General features: G+C 37.8%; 1 protein-coding gene across 1 annotated transcript in view; it reads right to left on the reverse strand.

The window, feature by feature from the left end:
- PIBF1 (progesterone immunomodulatory binding factor 1) overlaps positions 1-19,189 on the reverse strand; it is a 2,608,929-nt gene that overhangs the window by 2,056 nt on the left and 2,587,684 nt on the right. Inside the window, 1 exon segment of the mRNA XM_044071741.1 lies at positions 15,315-15,497. Coding sequence (XP_043927676.1) covers positions 15,315-15,497 — 183 coding nt within the window.

Raw genomic sequence — 19,189 nt, forward strand, 5'->3', positions numbered from 1 at the left:
CTTGCAGACAATACATTCTGTGTCTCCATGGTCTCCACAAGAAATCAAGCATGCATGTGCGCTTAATCTTTAGTGTCTCAATCTCATCCCTCACCATTCATTTCCTCCAATGCCCTAGCTGGTAATAAAAACTCAGATTACCTGTGAGGTAGCCAGGGCTCCATACCTGTACGCCATGCAGCCAGATACTTTTTTTTGGCACTGTGACACTACTTCATCAGAGTCTTTAAAAGAGTTCTGCCTTTTCTTGGCTATTTTATTGTTACACAATCTTTCATTAATTATACTATTATTATTTTTGTTTTATTTTATTAATTTAGTAATTGGGTAAACCTACTATGCGACCACTGTCTGGGCTGACCTGCTCAGAGTCACACAACAGGTAAATGTAAGCAGAGAATGAAAACAGGATTAAACTTATTAGGTGTTCACAGTCATAATTCACCAAGCTAAAGTCAGTAAATGAGTTCAAAACTTATGAGAAGACAATGTCCTTTTCTAAAGTTAGCAAACAAGTAAAAACTGGCTCAGATTGACAGATGATCTCATATATATCTATATGCAGGAATATAATCTTCAGACAGCATGTATCTGACATCATATGCCCCTTGTATTTCTTATTACTAAACTAGGTGTTACTTTGTTTTGTGTAATATTAATTTGGAAAGAACAAGTGGAACATTTCTACTAATTTGTCTAACTTCATGTACCAAGACAAATAACTCATTTGCTGCACTGATTCTTCTCCATTTTAATGTTCTCCATACTCAGCTTCACACTTAATACTTCACAGCTGTTAGGGGAAATGGTTTGAATACTGTCTGTCACTACAGTGTTTAGCATGTTCCTCTGTTTCTGTACATGTACTGTCAACAGAACTATATGTATTCTTGTGGGGGGGAAGAAAACAATAAATTAAAAGACAAAGTTTTGTCTAAACCTTCTCTGACGAAATTCAGATGTGTATTACTATGCTGTAAATAAAAAAAAAAAAAGAAGTAATCTCCGTGGTATCCCCAAAGTCTCAAACAACCCGCTAAACAAATATAGTGGGTCCAAAAAAAAAAAAAAGTGAAACTTCTCTGTGTGGAAGATTGTCAGTCCATATATCTCTAGTTAATCACTGTATATTAATCAGATCAGACAACAGTAGTAGAAGTAGCGAACTTAAACTCATCTTGATTCAAAAATATAATAAAAATATATGATTTGAAATATTGTACAGAATTACTAAATATTTGAAAGTAATCCACGCAAGGCAGGCAGTCTGTTTCCAGTCGAAAATCCTATATTAAGCACACAGACAAGCAATCCAGTTTCCTCACAAGTTTTCTAAATATATATATATATACTTTTTTATCAGGCAAGGGAGCGGTTTATTGTGCTTTAGAACAAAGTGTAATTGGTATACATGTTAAATTCACATCCCTTCCCCATCAGTGTGACATTCGAGCTGGTCCTGCTCTACTTAGTAGCTTTCATACTAATATAACCGTTATTTACTTTAAATAAAATGTATAATGATGTGGTACCTCTTATTTAATCAGATTATTAAGTAGATTATTAAGTCTGTGATTTTATCCAAGACAATATACTACATGGTTGGAAATATATCAACCTTAATCCAATTTGGCAATCAAAAAATATATATAAATATATACATATACAATTTGCATGTAAAAAATCAATTGTAAAAGTCATATTCTATTTTCATAACCTATTGTTAACAAAGATCGCTTTCGTCCTACTAGACTTCTTCAGGTCTGTGTACAAGAACCATAAAAACTATCTATAAAAATATCATTGTATAATTAGTATTGTTATTACATATCATTTTGAATAAAGTGGAAAAAAGAGAACAAGAAAAGGAAAAATAAGAAAAAATGTATGATGATGGAAAACAAAATATACACTTAAATTAAACTGATTTAACATGGTATTTAAAACCAACTGGTAGAATAAAATAAAGTTAGTCATGTAAACAATATGGCAGTTTTCTAAGTTCTAGTACACTTTTAATTGAACAGTAGTAGTTTAGTCCAGGCTTCATAAAATAGTTCAGCTTTAATTGCCACATGAGTTAATGTTTCTCCAGAATATTCTGGATGTCTCCTTCAAGATCACCCATGTCTATGCAATCCAAGATCTGGAACTTAAAACCTGTGTGTCTTTTGTTAAGCGAAAGGTGTCTGGCTAGTGCATTACTTTTACATCCAGAGCGGATTTCTGACAGATGACATGAAATCCTACGCTTAAGTTTATTTACACAGTCTTGCCCACATAGAATGCATCACATTCATTGCACTGTGCCCTGTAAATTACTTTTGTAGTGTTACAGTCACCCCCTGCACTGGTCTTAATGATACTATCACCTTGCTGTATAAATATACAAAATGTACAATTAGCTTCACATCTTTTAGTGTTTCTCTCATATGGTCTAGGTTTAAATTCAACAAAACGTCTAATGCTCCTGGTGTTCCTATAAACAAAGCATGGGGCTTCACCTAAGATATTAATCAGAAAAGGGTTTCCTGTGACAATGGCCCAGTTTTTTTCAATAACATTTTTGATACTGTGATAATCCAAAGTGTATGTCAGGATGCAGCTATTTTTGCATTTGTTATTCTCTGTGGAATTTCTTAACATTCTCCTACTGAGGAGGTCGAGTGAAGGTGCTTCAGTTCTTTTCAGTTCTATAATGGGTTCCAGGATGATTTTTTAACATCTGACTTTCATAGCCTCTCACTAGAAAATCATTCTCTAAGTTGTTCAGGTTTCTCAAAAATGGTTCCATCACTGTGGTAATTCTAGCTAATCTATAGTCCTGGGACTTCACTACATTATACCTGTTTTTTATAGGATGTAGACTTTTACTGTGGAGTATAAGTTAACCCTCGTTGGTTTTCTGAATAGATCAGTGCTGATTCTGTTATTGTTGGTGTCCTTGGAAATCTGCATATCTAAGAAAGTGGTTGAAGTATAGCTATGGGAAGAGGTAAACTTCAGGAAGGGGGTTGTTTGACTGAGGTATGTGATAAAATCTCCAAGCTGCCAGGTGTCACCTTCCCACACAATAAAGATGTCATCAATAAAATGCAAATAGCATGTGATATGCTGCATGTAGTCTGTGTTGTTTAACACAAAGTCCTCCTCCCACTTGTCTAGGGCTATGTTAGCTATGCTAGGAGCCATGGCAGCCCCCATTGCTATACCAGTTTTTTGTTTGTAGTGTTTGCTATTGAAAGTAAAGAAATTGAAGTCCAGTACAAGATTAATGAGCTTGGTTAACTTTTGCAGTTGTGCCTGTGTACCTTGATTATGTTTCTTAAAAGACTCCATAGCTGCTGTTATACAGTAATTGTGAGGGAACACTGTGTACAAGGATTCCACATCAATATTTAATAAAATACTGTCAGCTTCCACTGTAATGTTTTTTATTTTCCTCAAAAAATCCATTGAATCTCATATGTATGACTTACTTATTCTTTTCTGCTAAAGGTTTCACCAAGTAATCAAGGTAAATGGCTGTGGCTTCAGTAAGGGGCCTCCACTTGCTACCATCGATCTATAAGGTGGGTCTTCTCTTTTCTTGTGTGGTTTTGGTATTCCGAAAAAGTAAGGTAAACGTTGGCATGGACTCCATAAATAATTATAAAGACTTTCAGTAATAAGTTTTTCTTCCTTTATAACGGGATACAAGGGAAAGTTTAACTGGGCCAGCATACCTCAACTGGATTTTCCCAGGGGAGATCCTCGCACAAAACCAGACAGGGTCACAATACAAGACCACAAGGAGACTGCCCCCCCACACATCTCATTCCCCACCATCCCAATCCCCTCTGGCTATCAGCACTCCGCAGAAGCCTTTGACATCACAGCAGGATCAGGACAGGAACATAAGCCGCAGAGGCAACCAGAACTAACAGAGTTCCATAGGACAAATTACAGGACTACCAGGACAACCGAGACCAAAGACAATTCAGCTACCAGGAGCAGCAGCACCTTCACAGAGACCAGTTTTTTCAGGAAGACCAATATCGACAGCACAGACAGCAACCAACACACTAATACCAAAGCCAGCACCAGTACCAGAACAAGAACAAGAACAACGACCACCACCAGAGCCCAGAGCTTATCTCTCTTACCAGGTTCCCCTCTACCACAGCCACAGCGAGGAATACTACTACAACCCACTGAGATTCCAGAAAGCAGAGGAGGAATTCCAGAGGTCTCAGACTCTATCCACGAACCTCCAGGGAAACAGGAGAAATAAACAGTGAACAGGGGTGAGGGAAATACAATATCTGGGCAATCCCGACTGGAACCCCAACTACAACCCACGTCCCAGGCTTAGACAGAGGAACCAGCCATAACAACAGGTACAATAACAGGTGCTCCCACTTATCTGGAACCACTCTTTTAAAGCACTGACTGAAGATGAAAAAAGTGTGTTGTCCAACGGACTTACTTTTGTACCAAGCTGTAGGAGTGAGGCTGAGGTACTGATAGACCTTAAAATGCTTGTGAAGAGGCTCAACTTAAGGGCACACTTTCATGGCAAAATTAATGACATTGAATATAAGCCTATTGATGAAACTATAAAAAGGCCTAGCAGCTATTGTCCACCACTACATCAAACATTAGCAGCTTTCGAAGTGAAATGTGAGATGGACATCAGGAAACTACTTAAAATCCTCCTAAGAAAAAATATGTTATAACGTAACACAGGGAGAAAGAAAAGCATTGATCGAGCCAGGCAATGATAAATCCAAGAGTGTAATGAAGGCAGACAATAGAGGAGGAATACTCGTGACTGATACCACTAGCTACAACCAAAAAATAGAGAACATGCTGGAGGATAACAGATTTTATGAGTTATAACTCTTGTTATAAGAGTTGCAACACTACAAAAGTAATTTACAGGGCACAGTGCAATGAATGTGATGCATTCGATGTGCGCAAGACTGTAAATACAGCGTAGGATTTCATGTGAACTGTCAGAAATCCTCTGGATGTAAAAATAATGCACTCGCCAAACACCTTTCTCTTAACAAAAGACACATAGGTTTTAAGTCCAAGATCCTGGATCACACAGACATGGGTGATCTTGAAGGAGACATCCCGAATATTCTGGAGAAAAATGAACTATTGGCAATTAAAGCTTAACTCTTTTAAGAAGTCTGGATTAAACTACTACTGTTCATTTAAAAGTGTACTAGAACTTAGAAAATTGCCACATTGTTTACATGACTAATTTTATTTTATTCTACCAGTTGGTTTTAAATACCATGTTAACTCAGTTTTAATTTAGGTGTATATTTTGTTTTCCATCATCATGCATTTCTTCTTATTTTTTCTTTTTCTTGTTCTCTTTTTTCCACTTTATTCAAAATGATGTGCAATAATAATACTACCCAATTATACAATAATATTTTTATAGATACTTTTTAGGGTTCTTGTACACAGACTTGAAGAAGTCTAGAAGGACAAAAGCGATCTTTAACAATAGGTTATGAAAATAGAATATGACTTTTACAATTGATTTTTTTACATGCAAATTGTATATGCATATATTTATATATATGTTTTGATTGCCAAATGGATTAAGGTTGATATATTTCCAGCCATGTAGTATATTGTCTTGGATAAAATCACAGACTTAATAATCTACTTATTAATCTGGTTAAATAAGAGGTACCACATCATTATACATTTTATTTATTTAAAGTAAATAAAGGTTATATTAGTATGACAGCTACTATGTAGGGCAGGACCAGCTCGAATGGCACACTGATGGGGGAAGGGATGTGAATTTAACATGTGTACCAATAGCACTGCTTTGCAGCACAATAAACCACTCCCTTGCCTGATAAAAAGTATATATATATTTAGAAAACTTGTGAGGAAACTATTACTCGGTTATTTTTGTTTTACTTGGATCGCTTGTCTGTGTACATAATAAAGGATTTTTGACTGGAAACAGACTGCCTGCCTTGCTTGGATTACTTTCTAATAGTAATTCTGTACAATATTTCAAATTATATATTTTTTATTACTTCTTTTTTACTTAAGATGAGTTTAAGTTCGCTACTTCTGCTACTATTGTCTGATCTGATTAATATACAGTGATTAACTAGAGATATATGGATTGAAAATCTTCCACAGAAAGAAATATCCTGTAAATAATTACATTTATTACATACTGCAAACGCACTTGGATGTCTTTTGAAAGATGTTTTTAGAATTTGCTAACAAGTTGAAAAGAGCCCCACTTCAAGCAAAGAGGGAAAACATAACACCGCAACTCTATAATATAAAAAGTGTTTGCAAAAAAAAAAGTTTTCCAAAACTGCCACCATACTTTAACCTTATCTGTAGAAAACTGACTTAACTGACAGAGGAGAAGACTGCATAACTATGCATGACCTAGGGAATATAAAGGTTTAAGTGTTATGTTAAAGAACACAGCTCCCTCTTTTTTCAGTTAGAGGAGCACACTGAAGATAATGCAATGAAAAGCTCTTTATACATACACACACACACACACATATATATATATATATATATATATATATATATATACACACACACACACACACACACACACACACACACACACACACACATATATATATATATATATAAAGCACCAAAAAAAACAGGATATAGAATGGCAAAACATTGGAAGTTTAACACGGAAAAAGTCAGTTGGCCAACATGGTGACCTTTGCCCTTTTCCACAATATAGTACGATCCTGGAGTTGGTATATTTAAGTAAGGGGGGTGATGGATGGGTTGAATTTAGTGAAGTTTGTTTTTGTGGTGGTATTGGACAACTTACCATTTTCCCGGTGTGACTTTCCGATGATTTGATCGTTTAGTATCCTGGTCTGTTTGGTGCTTTCTTCTCAGGTATCTGGGCTTTGGTATTCAGGTAAGTCGATCTATTGAAGTAGATCCAAATATATACACACACACATATAGACAAGATGGAAGGGCAGTGCAGCAAAGCCACCTGGCTTGGGATCCAGACTCTATTACTCAGGTGGGGGACAGGCTAGAAATGGTGTAGGAATTGTGGTGAGAGAGAGGCTTCAGAAGGCAGTGAGGGATATCATCAGAATTAATGACAGACTCATGCCAATCAGACTTCAGTGTAATGATAGGACAGTATTCATAATCGCAGCCTATGTCCCACAGCAGGGTTGTGATAGCGTGGAAAGGACTACATTCAGACAGCAGTTGTAGATTCTACTAGATAAAGCAGGACAACATGATAGGTGTTGATAATGGATGACATGAATGCACATATTGGGACAGAACAGGACTACCTTGGTCGACATGGGTGGGACAACAGGAATAAAGAAGGAGAAGTCATTCTAGACTTCTGTCTGGTAAATGGCTTGATAGTAGCCAACACATGGTTCAGAAAGAGAGACAGTCACAATATCACATATAAGAGTAGCCAACACGCAACTCAGGTAGTAAGGAAAAGGCACTGGGGTAGAATCCATGAATGCAAAGTCATCCCCAGTGAAACAGTGGGCCTACAGCATAAACCACTAGTTGCCACAACTGGCTGCAAGCAGTGGTCAGAGAAGGCTCTAAGGTCACAGAGATCAGGCAGAAGACCTGGAAGTTGACTGGAGATAAATTACAGCAGTTCAAGAAGTTAGTCAGGGCACCCCAAGAAGAGGAGGAAATAGGTGGAGTTGAAGAAGAGTGGCAGTGCCTAAAAACAGCTTGTGTTAGGACTACAGAAAAGATATGTGGCCGAGCCAGATATGGAAATAAGGTACATAAGGAAAGCTGGTGGTGGACTGCAGAACTCCAGGAAGTCATCAAATGAAAGAAGGGGTACAGGAAGAAGTGGGAGATAGAAAAGACTGACCAGGCTAGGAAGGACTACTGGTTGGCTAAGAAAGAAGTTGCAATAGCAAAGAATAGGGCATTGGGGGCACTCTACCAACTTCTGGAAAGTGACTCAGTAATGGGCACAAAGAAACTGTATCAGGTTGCAAAGTAAAGACAGAAAGATAAAGAAGATAGTCAGACATCCTTCATAAGGGATGCCAGCAGCAATCTGCTCATCAGTCCACAGGACATCAAAGGCAGATGGAAGGAGAATTTCCAGCAGCTTCTGAATGAAGAAAACCCCACAGAAGCTGTACTGCCCCAGAAACAGCCTACGATGACAGGAGAAGAAGAGGAGCCCACCTTAGAAGAAGTAAGAACAGCACTAAGGAAGATGAAGTCAAGGGAAAGCAGCAGGCTCAGATTAGGTCACAGCAGATATGATAAAGATGCTGGGTGAGATAGGAGAGAAACAGCTCCTGAGGGTACTAACTGCAGTGTGGAAAGAAAGGCATATCCCAGATGACTGGAGAATAAGCATACTTGTGCCAGTGTACAAGAACAAAGTGGACATCCACAACTGTGGGCAGTACAGAGGCATCAAACTACTACCACACTGCATGAAAGTTCTGGAGAGGGTGATTGATATACAGATACTCAGAGTAGTAGAATGTAAGATGGGAGATAAACAGTTCGGATTCAGATCAGGATGTAGCATAATTGACCCGATGTTTGCATTGAGACAGATACTTGAGAAGAATCTAGAGATGAGGACAGAGTTCACCTAGGCATTCCTAGACTTGGAAAAAGCATATGACAAGGTCCCAAGAAAGCTGATCTAGGCAGTACTCCAGTGGTTTGAAGTCCCAGAAATATTGGTAGAATTAATGCAGGCTATGTACAAGGACCCAGTGACTCAAGTACAAATAGTGTTTGGCCTCACAGAGGGGATCCCAGTGGGTGTGGGTGTACACCACGGTTCAGCTCTGAGCCCACTGCTGTTCATACTGGTAATGAACTACATTAGCAAACAGGATGGAAGGGACAGATCAACAAAGTTGCTGTATGCAGACGATGTGGCAGTACAGGCAGACTGTGAGATAGAACTTCAGCAAAGGACAGGAGAACGGAATGCAAATCTGAGAGCACATGGGATGAAAGAAACTAAGCACAGATAAGATGGTGGTAATGGCAGCAAATTGTGGAAATCAGAAGAAGATGAGAATAGAGATAGATGGGAAGACAGTGGAACAGGTAAACAGCTTCAAGTATCTGGGAGGGGAGGTTGACGAGAAGGGTAGTCTGAATGAAGAGGTCAAAGGTAGAATCAGAGGGGCTGCAGCCAACCGGCATAGAGCATCAGGTGTAGTCTATGACAGAAGAATGTCAAAGAAGCTGAAAATAAGGTGTACAAGACAATGGTGCGACCAGTACTACTGTATGGTACAGAAACCTGGGCAATAAGGGCAGAACAGTTGAAGAAGCTAGAGGTGATGGAAATGAAGTGCCTGAGAATGGTGGTAGGATGCACATTGTGGGACAGACGAAGAAATGAGGACACAACACCAGAAGCCAAAGTCGCTACAATTGCAGAAAAGATCAAAGAGAACAAATTACGGTGGTTTGGTCACGTGTAGAAAAGCAGAAGACAATTTGATGAGGAAGATTTGAGACAGACAGGAAGAAGGAAAGAGGAAGCAAGGACATCCAGCAAACAGGTGTATGGATGGTGTGAAAGAAGATCTGTGACAGTCAGGCATGAGTGTTGAAGAAGGCAGAAGTGTGGCACTGAATCGAGAGAGTTGATGACAGTTAACACGATACCCTGACCCCATGTAGAAAAAATGGGAAAAGGGGAGGCTGATGATTTATATATATATATATATATATATATATGTGTATATATATATGTCACCTAAACCTAGTTCAGCTGTCATCTGCACATAAAATAATATATACACCTGACACTTGCCCAGCCCACAAATCTGTCCTAAAACCCTACATCCCTACCAGAGCTCTCTGCTCTGAAAACAAACAACTCCTAATAGTCTACATTCCAAACAAAAGAGCTGGACAGTGCCTAAACTCTCAAGTTACTGCCAAGCTCTGGAACTCTCTGCCAACAGACATTACTACCATTAAGTGCTTTAACAACTTCAAACACATCCTAAAAAAAACATTTTCTTTGTAATAAGAGCTGCCCCCGCTCCTTCCCTAACAGGAGAACTTCATCTACCCTCTAGGGCCTTTCCTTTCTACATCTGGTGATCCCTAGACCATGAATTTCATCCACTAACCATTACCATATTGAACTAAGAAACTATGTATTTCTACACCCTTAACTATTCCTATCCTACACCACTATTCTTCTAAGCATACGCTTGCTTCTAATATTCTGAGCCTCTGCCTGACCCTTTACCTTAATCCTACCCGATATAAAAAAAAAAACTTGTAATCTACCACATTAGTTTTATTTAGTACTGCCTATCTAGTACATGTTTTATTACTGTAACTACCTCTCTGTAATTATTTAGTATTCTTTACTTACTTGATGTGTGCTTTAATACTTGCTATTGTCTTGTTCAAGTATAATGTCCTAACTTTCATGTATCATTTCCAGCTCTTCTCCCTGGGCCTCCTCTGAAAATTGTTTCCTGACCCAGTAGGACTTTCCAGGTGAACAAATGTTAAATAAATAAATATCTTATCGTAACTTATGTCTCCCTGCCACAAACAGATTTAGTAAAGATGAGTCGCTTCTGGTAAAGTGCAGCTTATCAAAATTAGGAAACAGGAGAACTTGACAAAAAGCAATTACTAGAAAATGGAAATCATAGTCTAAACCAACCACATTAAAAGTAGTAATGGAAGTGGGATCTTTAGAAAAGGATAGGAAGAAATTACACAGAAAAATAGGAATTGTGGGAACAATACATGCAGAATAATGTTATGAAGGAGGAATAGGGTTAAAGGAAAGTACAAATTGAAACAGCTATGCTATGTTCGATTGACAATGACTATACAGAAGATCATATCTGATGTATAATGTTTGCAACTTGAAAATATCAGTATGGTTTGTTTTCATTTATATAAATGTACGAATGCCTATGTCATAAATGATAATTCAATAAAAGATACTGTTTAAAAAAAAAAAAAAAATTCAAGGACAGTAAGCCTAACACATACACAAGATAAGCCTTTAACTTACTACCGCTTATATTTTAATGAAAATAGCACACTGAGGTCTTGAGAACTTTCCTGAATAAATATTGTTCTTGTAGTAAGATGCATACAGCATTTATACAATTTCAAGTTGCTACTTTTATTTATTTATTTATTTAACATTTGTTTACCAAGATAATCTGACTGGATACATGTCCATTTTCAGCGGAGGCCCGGGGAGAAAAGCTACACATAGACAAACATACACAGATTACACAAGAAGTTAGCAAACAACTAAGATATATAAAAACAAAGTGGTTATTTACATTATATACATTGGTTTAGTAGTGTTCCCTAGCAGAGACTCACAATTCTCATGGACAGACAAAATTAAAAGTTAGATTGGATACAGAGCTTGTTGACATAGTTACATGTTATAATTACTGATTATGCTATCAGTTTATAACTTAATCAGGGTTGGTACATGGGCATAGCCAGTTCACTTTGAGATACAATTTGAGGTTTCTTTTTAAGAGACTTTTGGAGGATTGTAGGGTTATATAGTTTGGCAACAAATTCCAGGTTTTGCCAACAAAGTTGGCAAACAGGGATTCACCAGCTGAGTTATTAGCTTTGTGGGTTTGGACCAGTAATTCATCGGCTGACCGTAGGGATCTCAGGTTGCTATATGGCTTAATAACATTTATAAGTGAGGGGGTATCCTTAGGGTGGTACAGAACTTTGTGCGCTATTAAGAGTTGATTGAATTGAATTAAACTGGGCAGTTCTAGTCACTCTAGTTGTTTCAGGTTCTGGCGGTGGTGGGTTCTGTAAGTGCAGCCAGTGACAAATCTGGCAATATGGTTGTAGCTATGGGACAGCTTACTTAGTTTGGTTTTGTTGAGGTTTGAGAGTACAGGAAAGGCATATAAAACAGTAGAGAGTAGGTGTGATCAGGCGATTGCAGTCCTTGCCAGTGGAGTTAAAAATATCTTGTTTCTATACAGTGATCCAAGCTTCTTATTGATGGTCTGTATGGTTTTGTTGACCTGTAGGTCAAATTTGAGATTATTATCTATGATAACCCCTAGAAGTTTAGTGTGTTGATCTGGGGACTTAGTGGTGCCATTGTTAGATGTGACAGAGAATGAAAATGTGGCAGTTCTACTAGTGGGGGTGAAGAGTAAAAGTTTAGTTTTATTGGGGTTCAGTAGCAGGCTTTGGTTGGTGAGCCAGTTTTCAATGCTGTTAAATGTATTTTGGGTTAAGATTTGCAGTTCGGATGGGGTGGTGGCTGAGCAGATTACAGTGGAATCATCTGCATATTGAATACAGGTAGCTTTATGGATAGCAGTGTGAAGGTTTTTGATAAAAATAGAGAAGAGTAGTGGACCTAGTATGGAGCCTTGAGGGACACCAAGTGTGAGAGGTAGCTGACTGAAGAGTTCGCCCTGCCATAGTACCGCATGTTGTCTACCAGTCAGGTAGGACTGGAACCACTGGATAGCATGCTTATTGAGGGAAATACATTTTAGAGAAAGAATGAGAAGTTCATGGTTGACCATGTCAAAGGCTTTTGATAGGTCAAGGAAGAGGGCGGAGGTTAGCCTATTGTCATTTCTGTTTTGGTTTATGGCATTGGTAAAGGAAAGGAGGGCTGAGGTGGTGCTGTGGTATGGCCTGAAGCCATGCTGGGAGTTGGATAGTAATTTAGTCTGTTAAGGTATTGCATTAGTTGCTTGTGTACACATTTCTCCATTATCTTGGCTAGTGGGGAAAGAATGGCAATGGGTCTATACTTGGATATGTCTGTAGAGCTACCACCTTTATGGAGTGGGATATTTTCCAGAGGGAGGGGACAGCATTTTCGGATAAGGTTCTGTTGATAAGGATAGATATGGGATATGCAATGGCATCTACAGCTATTTGTAGGTACTCTGCAGGGTGGAGGTCAGCAGTGAGGGTGGTAAGTTTTATTTTTTTTAGAAGAGTTTTGATAAAACTAGTGGATATTGGGTTGGAAGCTAAATTTGGGGTGATTAGTGGAGAGATTAGGCATGAAGTTTAAGTTTGTGGAGGTTAGTTGATTTGCTAGGGTTTGGATTGTTTCAGTGAAAAAGTTGTTATAAGCGCTAGCTATGGTCTTTGGGGAACTATGGGTATGGTTAACCAGGATTGGGATAGTAGAATGACCTGGATGAAGTAGTTGATTTAAGCCTGCCCAAAACTTTTGGGGGTTGTTTTGGTGTTTTTGTAGGAGATTGTGGTAGAAGCTTTTTTTATCCAGTAAAATAGATTTTTTTGTGTCATTCCTGGGTTGACGATATTTTAGATGGTCAAGTGGGGCTTTGGTTCTCCAGCTGGCCCAGGCTCTGTTTCTAGTTTTGATTTTAGATTTGGTATCGTTTGTGAGCCATGGTGCTGCATTTGATCTAGATTTTATTGTATGTGCTGGAGCATGGGAATCAAGGATACTTAGGAATTTAGTGTTAAAGTGAGACATAGCCTCTTCTAATGGTAGATTGTTTAATTTTGACCAGTCAACTGCTTGTAGTTTGTTTAGGAATACTGCTGTGTCAAGGTTTTTTTAGTTTCTAACTGTTTTACATTTGGTCTGGTGAGGGTTTCCTACCTTATATTTTATGATATAGGTTAGAAAATGGTCGCTAACACTAACTCCAAGTATTTCCCTGGGCTTTTGGTATGTTAAGCTAACTTCTTGGCTGTATTTTAATTTGTTTCTTTTTAACCAATTTTTAGGTTAGTTTAAGCTCTAGATTACACACTTGCAGGATTAATTAATAGCTGCAGGGTATAATTTTCTGGGCTATGTGAGGGGAGAGCAGGGTGAAATTACTGTGTTCAGGGTTTAATTGTAGGGGTATGAAATAAGATACTAGGAGTAAACTAGCTAAGTTAAACAATATGGAGGGAGCCAAATTACTGTGGGGGCAGCCTAAAGGTGCCTTTAGACCCAGGTCATCATTAAACAGTAAATAGGTTTTGTAATTTGGTTCTAGTACATTATAAGGTATTAACCTTATCCAAATTGCAGGTCGGACTTCAGAGACTTGTACCAGGGTACAGTTTCTCAGGGTGGTGTCCTTTCAGGCAGGAGATCATTTTACTGGGGTAGTTTGAGGGGGACTGTCTAGAAACAAAACATTATTAGGAGTAAGACCTTATCAGCACTCATAACTAGCCATCAATCAAGCAGGCATTACACATTCACTTAAACTATGTATTATACAGTAATCAGGAGCTCCGTACAGCTACGAAGCACAGTATTTGCTTCTTGTCTAAATAAATGGTCTACAAACAGCTGAAATATACAATTCTAGGGTTGATTCATTTGTAGAAAATCACTACCTTTGTAAAGTACACTTGCAACCACACTTTGATGCAGGTAATAATTATTCAAGTCTTTGCACAAAGCCATTTCCTTGTTTAATGCTGGACTTTTAAACTAAGGTACAGGACAACAGCTATCAAATATGTTTCACATTTAAAAGCAGTCCTTAGATGAACAAGTAGCTAAACAGGTTAAGAGTGGACATACGGTAAGCAGCTCTGTTATCAGATATCTTTAACACAGCAAATATTTAGCTGATTTTCTTAAATTCAGAGTCTTAACATATTTTAAACAAGTAGCTAAACAGGCTAAGAGTGAACATATAGTAAGCAGTTCTGTTATCAGTTATCTTTAACACAGCAAATTACAGTAGTGTAATTCTTTTCAAATAATCTCTTCTGCACTTCCACAACACAGTTGAAAGATAGATTATAAACAGAAGAGAAACAGCTGACAGAAGCAGGATGCTATATTTGAAAAAAGTACTAAATCTACCTAACCTTGTACTTCCATTCTGTCTTCATAATTTAATTTGTCATTCTTTCCACATGCAAATACAGTACACACCACTTCTACTACTTCCTAATCAGTTACTATAAAACTGTACCTCTCTTTAAACCTTAAACCAATCAAGTACAATGACAAGACTAGTAGGCTACACACACGTGCACACTGCTAAGCAGTTTTATACTCACCTCAATATACAAAACCATTATTTATTTTAGAAAATGGGCTTCATTTAGTCACACAGTGTTCATACTCTAGTTTTATAAAGTGTATAAAATAATGACTTCAAGTGTAACTGCTGTCAACACTATAAATAATACAATAATAAAAGCTTCTCTAAGTTTACCTGCTCTTAGAAAGTTCAACAATTACCTGTAATATTACACAGCAGAAGTATGGAAAAAAATAAACAGTAATGAGATATTTCCAATGAACTTACAAACAATGTTGGCTTAGGTTTAAAAATATTTTCTTCCACTTCAGGTGAGGGTATACTGACTGATGAAGACTTTGGTACATGCACAGCAGTTCCACACTTGGCCTCATCACTTTGAAGCTGTAAACTATCACCATATCGTCGAGTATATAAGTTTATTAAAACTTGCTTCATTACTGATAACTCCTAAAAAATGAAACAGAAGAGTGAGGGATCACTTCCACCATCAAGTCACAAAGTGCATCAGCATTAACTTACAGCTCTGGAATCATGTTATTTTTTTCCCAAGTCACTGCATGTATAAAAGCCACATACAACATCCAAAGTTAGAAACTCTTTCAATCCACATCTTTACACATGCTTATCATTCTGTTTTGATATTGTATTCTAAATAAACAGTTCCCCAACCTAGAAATTACCTGAGCCACAGCAGATACCCAATTAGCATATCAAGTTAACTTCCAAAGATAGATGTATATGTCCTAATGGCCACAGGGCCAAATCTTAAAATGATGTCTCTCATCACGGGCAAATAAAGATATCATCTAGTGAGATTTGAGGGGACAGTAGATTGGCTGCTGACAACTATTAAGGGCTTCTATCCCCATATTCATTATGCTTTCTTTGCCTCTTCTTAGTTACAAATCTGTCCATCAGTCATCAGCTGCTCCAAGAAAGTAACTATGTAACTTCATTCAACCATCCCCTCTGGATGAGATGGACACCAGAAGGTGTCAGTACATTATCATCCAACATACCTTCCACAACCCTACACAGACTGAAAGAAGACAGTTTATCATTCAAGCAGCTCAATGCATCCTCCACTGCTCTTGTGGCATCTGAGCTTTTGCCTAAACCCAAGCCATCAACATCAAAGCTGGGCAGACTGCCTCAGGTCTGGTTGGCCGGCTTACCCATCATCCTTTAAACTAGTGATGTGTTATGCTTGGCGTACCTTGGTTACAAGTCAGTGAACCAAATACAATGCAATTACTCACTTATTTTGATTCTTCTAAATATCAATAAACAATACTATGCATACATACTCTTTTATTTATACTGTCACCCAGGTATGTATATACTCTCAAGGGGTTTGACTACTGCTCACTGTGTCTAGGGTTTATAACTTCTATAGATTCTTCTTGGATGAATATCACCAAAAATAACATGTCTAGCAAAAAACTCACTCCACTGCATTCTGTATGAATGATGACTCTACAAACTGCAACACTGTGGTGTTACCACCAACTATAATGCACCTTAGGTAAGGGTAATGGTTAAAGTATTCTTTAATATCTCCAAAAATCTGAAATGCAAAATGCCCAAATGACACTGATGCCAGTGAAACTTAACTTACAGTATGGAGACATTGTCCGCCCCATAATATAGTTCAGTCATAATCAATAACAAGGAAACTCATACTTTTGTGTACAGTCTTTGCACGGACTAAAGCAATAGCAGCAAGACCCCACCATTACTGGTTAATATTACGCATTTTTAATCCAACAAGTAATACATAAATACCAAGATAATAAAAACAGATATTTCCTGGCTATTCAAATACCCTCATCTCTAACAGGTTTTAGCATACCATTTTAGATGAGCATAAAGCACCTGTTTGTACAATGCCAGCTAAGCAAGTAATAATGCCTGACAAGATGTATGTTATTGTGTACATAACGCATGCCCAGGAATGTTCTCTACACCCCTGGAAGGGTATTATTTACATAATAACACAGACCCTAGAAGTCATTATTGCACTTAGAGAATGGGTTGCTAATTTTTTTTTTTAGTCTTATTACTAATGTTTTAATATGTTTGATGTAAAATAACTCCTACACCTAATGATTCAAACTTGCTAAAATATATGTAATTGTTGTTGAGGGAATATTTTACATCCAAAATATAAGCTATGCAAGTATTTAATGTTCACACACACATGCTCAGAAGCACAGACTGACATAATCATAGACATATACATGCAGTCACATATAGACAGATTTAAATTTAAATATAGATGCACACAAAGAAACACGTACAAGATCAATAAAGTGGCTAGAAAAAGTAGTGAAAACATTCTCAGATGTGTCCTGTAGAAAAAAAAAGAAAGAAAAAAATAAATACAAGACATTGGAGTTCATCCCCCCCCTTTTCTGTCCCTCATTTTGCAACATTGTGTTATTCCAATAAATCAAAGCATCCCTGGGAGTCATCTGATTTATAGCAGGCTGTACCTGATATCAAGCACGGGCAGTCACAACACTTGCAAGCTGCTAACTAAATCTGACTGTGCATAATACGAGTCAAACAATATCCTTGCAAAATGTAAACTCTTAGAAGTACTAAAGGATCAACAACTTAAAGGTAGATATTTTAAAGTCATAGTACACATGCACTCAAACACACACGCTAACAATCACGCTCACTTTTTTTTATTTACTTTCGATTTTAATTTTACAGTTCCTAAATGCCATTTAGTGAGCTTTAAAAAATTGCTGTCTGAGCTTCATGGCCGCTTAATATTTTGCCTTGAAGTAGTAGACTTGTTTTTGAGCAGGTATTACCCATACATTGACACCCTGCTAGAGAGAGTTTGTTCTCCAATCCGGGATTAATGTACAATTTGCCCGTTCTCTAATACTTGGTAATGTCTCACTACACAGTCACATATCAGCATTTTTCATTTCACAAAGTTAGCTAACAGGTAAAACCTCTATTTTTTTTATTGAACTTGTATTAATGACTAATTAGATGCCAAATCACTATCATGCATTTTCAAAAGAAATGTTCTAGAAAGTGCTGGACAGGAGCTGCAGTCAACAAGTAAAATTAATGAATAAGCCATTAGACTTCAAGTAAAAGTGCAAACCTGTAAAGACAGGGAAATCCATCTATGACCCAGGTTCAGTTATAAGTCTTAACTGCAGATGGGATGACCAGGAGGTGAGGCAGATGGAATGAAGCAGCAGGTACCCTGCTCTCCTAGACTCAATGATGGTGATGGGGACTACTGCCACTAGGTTAATTTCTGTTACGGACCACAAGTTTAGCTATGGTGCAGAAATGAGGAGAAGGGGTGTGACTGGTATCTACGGTATCATGTGAGGAAGCACACTTCTCCTGGGATAAGAACCAGCAGTAAAAGTCTACATGGAAGGTGGCTCCAAGCATAGTTCTGCTACGCCACTATAACACCAGCTTCCTGTCTCTAAGGGTAAACAGCTAAAAAGACTGACTCTCCGAAAAGTTTGGAGGCTAACCAATAAGTTACTTTGAGATTAGCCAATACACAATAAATGGGCTATCTGTTAAGTGAAGTTTTGGATGAAGTCAAAGACATACAACCCACGTGGAACGGGAGTGAAGGAGTTAGTTTAGGTGAACAGTTTTAAGTAAGTTTAAGATCTCATGTGTTGCTGAGACAGGAAAGAATACATAAAATGTAAAAGTTTAGCTATCCTGTCTGTGCTAGAAATGAATGTTAATGCACTCACCATAATGATAGATCTTTATCATCTCCTCTGTCCACCTTGACTGTTGGGTTATCTGCCTTCTGGCTGATCCAAGCTGGCAATTTTTACACAAAGAACCTCCTTGACTCTTTTCTCCTCTCTCATGATGCAGTGCATCCTTCTGGTCCCTCAGATATATTTTTTTGCCAGGTTAAGGACCTTTGTATTCATTTTAGTAGCCTTTTCAATGATTTAGCCTAGCCTCCCTTTCTCTTTTGGCAGGAAAGCTCTGAAGGGATTGGCATTTAAACCACTGTTTTTCTTTTGCTTAGCTTGAACTGAATAATGATATGAGCGTATGAAAGTTGCCCTTAAGCTTTGGAAGTTGGCTAGCTGTTGCATCTTTAGTGAGATATAACCAGTATA

Source organism: Protopterus annectens, chromosome 5.part0 (assembly GCF_019279795.1).
Source record: "Protopterus annectens isolate FY-2018-M chromosome 5.part0, PAN1.0, whole genome shotgun sequence".
In the NCBI taxonomy this organism is placed as follows: domain Eukaryota; kingdom Metazoa; phylum Chordata; order Ceratodontiformes; family Protopteridae; genus Protopterus; species Protopterus annectens.